At 43.6% G+C, this 7,148-nt stretch overlaps 1 protein-coding gene across 1 annotated transcript; it reads left to right on the top strand.

Moving 5' to 3' along the window:
• The first annotated feature begins 6,746 nt into the window (after positions 1-6,746).
• LOC141607979 (uncharacterized) lies at positions 6,747-7,148 on the top strand. The gene has a single exon (XM_074427328.1). It carries the CDS (start codon positions 6,747-6,749, stop codon positions 7,146-7,148), a length of 402 nt encoding a protein of 133 aa, XP_074283429.1.

The following is a 7,148-nucleotide window of genomic DNA, read 5'->3' as shown; positions in this document are numbered from 1 at the left end:
ATTTTTTTTTAGAGAAAAGAATAATTCATTAATAGAACGGCATACGACACTTACAAAGAATAATTATAATCGAAAACAAATCTAATGGAAACTAAAGAAAAATAATTTTCTTATAAACTAGGGATCTCAAAACAGCATCTGACAATTCAGCTCGTCCTATTATCGTTATCTTCATGTAGCTTTTGAGGGAATCCTTCGTTTGATTTATGAGATAAAATTTACTTCTGACTGGTTCCAAAGATCGTTGACAAATTACTGTAGGCACTGAAAATTTATTAATGTGCCGAATAAATAAAATAAATTAATTATTTTGAGTTAATACCAAATTTTAACTTAATTTAATTATTTTGTCCCGATTAAATGAAATATGGGCCGATTCGGATTACAAAAGGAGTTGTTCGGATCAATAAACCTAGAAAAAATCAAATTTGGGCCAAGGTTGCTTATAAACCCACAAATGGGCCTGTGACCACCAAAGTCCAACAAGGAGATTTAAAACTCTATAAATAGAGCTCTCCTCATTCATTCAAAGGGTTGAAAATTCATAATTGCAAAGGAGCTAGAGAGAACAAGGTACAAATTCCTACAAATTCTCTCTGTCAAAATCATTGCAAGCAGTCAACAAGCACATCAAATCGTGCCGCCTGCGTTGAAGATTCAATCACAAGTTCAAACCTTCAAAAGAGATTCAAGTCATCGCGACCCTCTCAAGAAATCAAATTTAAATCGCGCGTAGAGCAATTAAATTTGTCTACACGCGCACCCCTCATGTGTACCCCGTACACATACCCCTTACAGTATATTAGAATCAGAGGATACATTAGAGATTGTACACGTACTTTTGATATTTATTAATAAAATATAATTGTTTATTTGTTTTGTATTTCAATTATCGCAATACAAAATTTGCTGTTACAAATTTTGGTGAACCCGACGTGAAAATCTCTACCTCTCATCTCTACTGCTGTTTTATTCAAGTCTACCAAAACAAGAAGATGTCTACCAAGCAAAGCACCTCCTCCAATCCATCAAAGAAGACCTACGCAGATATCCTGCAGGGTACCCCCATTACTGCTACCTCCCCTGCTACACAGTCAGTTGGCATCTCCACAAGAGGAATGGCGAAGAAGGCTGCTGTCAATGCTGCTGCCAGTCTACGCTCTGCACACGTCCCAACTAGGCCGCGCAAGTTCTCTATCACCTCCATAGCTGCTGCTGCTACAACGCTCCTGGCCGCCTCTTCTCCTTCACGCGAAGAGACTAGAAGTGTTAAGGTTGACAAGAAGGCTTCTCCTTGCAAACCCAAAGCATCGCCAAATAAGAAAGAAACCTCAACTCCTAACGTTGCTTCAGCCATGGTGATAAGTGGCAATACTCTTGAGGATCGAATGCAGAAAATGAATGATCTCCTTGAAAAGATGATGAAGGAGAATGAAGAAAAGAACAAGAAAATTGATGAGCTCCAAAAAGAGGTGGTGGCACTCCGTGACAGGAAGGTTGAGAGCGAGCATGGTGACACCGATAGGGATGCTGATAGCGATAGAGAAGTTGGCGAGGATAGGGAAAAGCCAAACAATGAGATCAGCAACTTCACTGAAGAGAAGCTGCAGGAGTTAATAGCCAAGACGATCAAGTGTCAGTTGGATGATAGCTCGACAAGTAGTGGACGCTACATCAAGCCTTACACTAAGAGGATTGACGATCTGCGTATGCCATCGGCTATCGGCCTCCAAAATTTCAACGATTCGACGACAGGGGAACCCAAAGCAACACATCGCCCACTTCGTCGAGACATGCAATAATCTTTGGAAGAAGGTGATCGTTTGGTGAAGCGATTCGTTCGTTCGCTCAAAGGGATCGCGTTCGACCGGTACATAGATCGGACTCGAGTCAATTGACGGTGGGGTCACATGGAAGATGAATTCCTCAACAGATTCTCTGACACCAGACGTGTCGTCGGCATGAGCGAATTGACAAAGACAACTCAATGGCAAGATGAGCATGTCGTCGATTAAATCAACAGGTGGCGTGCGCCGAGTCCGGAATGCAAGGATCGCTTAAGTGAAGCGTCGGTTGATTGAAATGTGCGTCAACGGGATGAAATGGGACATTCTTTACATCCTGAAAGGGATCATGCCAAAGAGCTTCCAAGACCTGGCTACCCGCGCCCATGACATGGAGATCACAATCAAAGAACATGGTAGTGCTCGACCAAGTTCTTCTATGGTGCCAAGTGAAAAGAAGGAGTTCAAGAAAACTGATAAGAACTCCAAATCGTCGACAAAGGAAACAATAGTCGTCGAAACCAGCAGTGCACCTGTGAAAATATCGTCAAAGCCTAAGTATGAAAAGAAGAAAGAGTCATTCTCTTACAACTACCAACAAGACAAGACTACATTGAAAGAGTTGCAGGCTAAGAAATACCCATTCCCAGATTCTGACTTGTCTGGAATGCTCGATGACCTCTTAGAGAAGAAAGTTATACAATTGCCAGAGTCTAAGCGCCCTGAGCAAGCAAACAAGACAAACGATCCCAACTACTGTCGTTATCACAGGCTGGTGAGTCACCCTATTGAAAAGTGTATAACACTCAAGAAGAAGATCATGCAGCTCTCCAAGGAAGGGAAGATCATTCTTGACTTGGATGACACAGTAACCACAAATCAAACTACTGTAGTCTTGGAGCAACCTGACGAGCCAATTATACGACAAGGACAGTGTGTCTATATGTTGCAGTTCGGGAGTTTTGAGCCTGTGGCATTACGGATCCAAGGGCCATTGTCGTCACTACCTCCAATGCCATTGGAAGAAAGACTACCTCCTCAGGATAAGCATGAGGAAAAGAAGCATGAAGATGACGATGAAGGTTGGACTTTGGTTACGCACAAGAAGTCAAAGAAACAAATAAGGCAGACAGCGCAACCTGTTCATCGTCGAAGAAAACAATCAAAGAAGATGAAATCTCGCAAGACAAAGGGAAAGAGAAAGTCCAAAATAGTGGTCAAACCACATGTCTTGCCTATCGATATACTTGAGCAAGAACCATCGAGTCCCGTCACCTTAAAAGAATTCTTCCCACAAGACTTCTTAAACAAGGTTACCGTGTGCACCGTCTCAGCTATGGAAGGTGGTGATGATAAAAAGAAGATAGAGGAAGGAGGCCCAGATGATGCGGTATTGCCATAACAGTTGCATTCTGAAAAGGAGAACGAAATAGTGGCTGCTCTTGACGCCCTTCCTACAAACATGGGATGGAAGCAAATCTTTCATCTACCTAAAGAGAAGCGTCAGTTGATAATTCAAGGACTTGAAAAGCCCGAGTTGTATGCGGGCAAGATGAAAGAAAAAATTGAGCTTCTTGAGCAATCAACTGGATGTGTCTCCTGCAACGCAGCCTTGAGTTTTTCAGATGAGGATTTACTTCTTGGATCCAAACCTCACAACAGGCCACTTTATGTGTCCGGGTACATCCGGGGGCAAAAGGTCAAGCACATCTTAATAGATGGAGGCTCAGGAGTCAATCTCATGCCAAAACCCACTATGAACGAATTAGGGATCACGGTGGATGAACTCTCCAGTAGTCGAACAATGATTCATGGTTTCAACTTGAATGGGGAGCGTGCGGTTGGCATGATCCGTGTAAACCTTACCATGGGTGATCTTTCTTCCGACACATTATTCCATGTCATGGATGGCAAGACATCGTTCAAACTATTGCTGGGACGACCTTGGAAGCACGAGAATAGAGTTGTGCCTCAACCCTCCATCAATGCTTGAAATATTATCGTGGTGGCGAAAGGAAAATAGACGGAGACGCCAAACCTTTCTCTAAGGTCGACTCTTTTTTCGCTGATGCAAAATTCTTTGAAGAAAATGGTACTTCCAGTGAGTTCATGCCAACCACCATCTCTTCAACAGGAAAAGGAGGTAAGCAGGAAAAGAACATCATCAAAGAAGATGAAGCTGCAAGTCCTGCTAAAGAAAATGATGTTAAGAAAGAGGTAGACAAGGCCAGCAAAACAACTACTCCTATTGCATCACCCAAGAAGCAAGAGACGACGCAGAAAACTACACCACCAGTACTACGCTACATCCTGAAGTCTCGCCACAAAGATGGGGAGAGTCCTTTTGCAGAGTGTCTAATACCAAAGATAGAGCCTAAGGATAAAAAGTCAAGTCTGGTGTTCAAGCAGGAATGGGTGGCCAAAGTCGTTACACCTCTACCAAGTTCATCTCAAACGAAGATTGTGAGACCTCCTCCGAATGGTTTTGTCTGTTCATCCAGTCAATCATCAAGTGAGGGAAACAAGGGGATATTTGATTCCAATGCTTACAAGCTACCGGCAAAGGCTGGATATGACTTTACAAATCCAACTCCTCTCGGCAAAGTTATAGAAGTTGAGCCGCACGGTCCTCGAACAAAGCGCAACATGAAGTGTTCAAGCAAGATGGGAGTTTCATGGTGACCAGGGCCGGGCTCGGATATGAGTCTCTGCGCTGTGAAGATTGGTGCTCGTAGAAAAGGGGCTACTGCATCTTCTCAAAGACATCACAAAGTAGAAGAGGTCGAAGAAAATGAAGGAGAGGAAAAGATGCATCCATCTTCAGTCTTCGATCGAATAAGTCCACCTGTAGAGAAGTGTCGCCCTTCTATATTCACAAGGTTAGGGAGACCAAGTGCTTCAACCAAACACATTTCTGTATTTGCTAGGCTTGGCAATCAAGGAGAAAGTAAAGTCAAAGTGTCAACACCTTCGTTGCGCATAAACAAGAAGGGCGCAATACATGAACGCTTGAGCGGTCCATCAAAAACAGTCTTCAGTCGACTAGGGGCTCCCAAGAAGAATAGTGGCAAGGGTCGTCCTCTCTCAACTTCTGCAACACAAAATGAAGAAGAAGTAAGGGTAAGCGACGACTTCAGAAGCGCAATACCATCTCGCATGAAGCGTATGCAAGTAGTGGATATCATTCAACATGAGCCACTCAAAGCAAGGAGGCGCATACTAGTTCTTACTGGTCAGCAAAAGAATGTCGAAGAGCTTGTGCCTTCATCTTCACATCCCTGTGATACAAAGAAGTCAAGTGACTTAGAAATTACAACGTCGTCATATCACATCACAGTAGAAGAGATACCTGATGAGAACGAAGAAGTTGAGGCGGATGAGGCCCCTGAAACACTTGAAGACGGGGGGCAATCGACTGTAGATGAACTCAAGGAACTCAACTTGGGAACTATTGAAGATCCTCGGCCCATTTATGTCAGTGCTCTGCTGGCTAAGGAAGAAGAAGAGGAGTACTACAAGTTGTTGGTCGAGTACAGGGATGTCTTCGCTTGGAGCTATAAAGAGATGCCTGGACTCAGCCCAAAAATTGCAGTTCATCGTCTAGCAATAAAAAAAGGCACCAGTCCCAAAAAGCAACCTCAACGTCGTTTCAGGCCGGAGCTTGTACCTGAAATTGAAAAGGAAGTCAATAAACTCATTGAAGCAGGTTTCATTCGAGAAGTCATATATTCTACCTGGATAGCAAACATTGTCCCAGTCAGAAAGAAGAATGGACAACTGCGCATATGTGTCGATTTTAGAGACCTTAATGATGCATGCCCGAAGGATGACTTCCCTTTGCCAGTTACAGAGTTGATGATTGACGCAACCACTGGTCATGAAGCCCTCTCATTCATGGATTGTACTGCTGGTTACAATCAAATACATATGGCTTTGAAGATCAAGAAGCAACAGGTTTTCGAACCCCAAAAGGGATCTTCAGCTACACAGTCATGCCGTTTGGATTGAAGAATGTCGGTGTACGTACCAACACGCAATGCAAAAGATCTTTGATGACATGCTGCATAAAACAATAGAGTGTTATGTTGATGACGTGGTTGTCAAATCAAAGAAAAGAGAAGACCATATCAAAGACCTTCGAACCGTCTTTGAAAGACTTAGAAAATGTCAACTCAAGATGAATCCACTCAAGTGCGCATTTGGAGTCACATCTGGGAAGTTCTTAGGTTTTGTGGTCAGGCATTGAGGCATTGAAATTGACCAAACAAAAATCAAAGCTATCAACGAAATGCCGGAACCAAAGACATTGAAAGAGTTGCGCGGATTGCAAGGACGTTTGGCATACATCCGAAGGTTCATCTCTAACTTAGCCGGGCGTTGCCAGCCGTTTAGCCATCTCATGAAAAAGGATGCTCCATTTCAATGGGATGAAAAATGCAAAAATGCTTTTGATAGCATGAAGAAGTACTTGGCGCCGCGCCGATCTTTGGGGCACCAATTCGGGAAGGCCACTTGTCCTCTACATTGCAGCAAAGACAAGAACGCTCACCGGGGGCAATGTGTGCTCAAGAAATTGAAGACCGCAAGGAGAGAGCACTCTACTACTTGAGTCGTACCTTGGTTGGAGCTGAGTTGAATTACGCGCCCATAGAGAAGATATGTCTTGCCTTGGTGTTCGCCATCCAGAAGTTGAGGCACTACATGCAGGCGCATACCATACATGTGGTCTCAAAAGCTGATCCAATCAAGTATATACTCTCAAGACCAGTCTTGTCTGGAAGACTTGCGAAATGGGCAATGTTGCTTAAGCAGTATGACTTGGTGTTCGTGCCTCAAAAGGCTGTGAAAGGTCAAGTTATCGCCGACTTCTTTGCTGATCATCCAATGCCAGCAGAGTGGGAAATTTCAGATGACCTCCCAGGAGAATAAATTTTCTATGTAGACGTCCTACCTCCATGGCAAATGTACTTTGACGGTGCGGCAAGGCAAGATAGAGCTGGAGCTGGAGTTGTATTCGTAACTCCACAAAATCATCTTATGCCATATGCCTTTACACTCACTCAGTTGTGTACAAATAATATGGCAGAATACCAAGCTCTCATACTCGGTCTTCAAATGGCGATCGAAATAGGTGTCAGGGACATGGACATATATGGAGACTCAAAGCTGGTGGTCAACCAAGTCCTTGGTGAATATGAAGTGAAAAAGGAAGACTTGATTCCCTACCATCAACAGGCATTACAACTACTGAATCAACTTGACGACATCCATGTTGGTCATGTGCCAAGGAGTGCCAATAAGTTGGCTGACGCGCTTTCTAATCTTGCAGCCACTTTGGCATCTTTGGGGCGTAAGAGTCTATGA

Source organism: Silene latifolia, chromosome 10, assembly GCF_048544455.1.
Source record: "Silene latifolia isolate original U9 population chromosome 10, ASM4854445v1, whole genome shotgun sequence".
In the NCBI taxonomy this organism is placed as follows: Eukaryota; Viridiplantae; Streptophyta; class Magnoliopsida; order Caryophyllales; family Caryophyllaceae; genus Silene; species Silene latifolia.
The sequence above is the reverse complement of the archived record's forward strand: the minus strand, read 5'-3'. Positions and strand labels throughout refer to the sequence as shown.

Excerpts from the sequence above, each read along its gene's own strand:
- LOC141607979 (XM_074427328.1), top strand. The coding sequence starts at position 6,747 with ATGTACTTTGACGGTGCGGCAAGGCAAGATAGAGCTGGAGCTGGAGTT.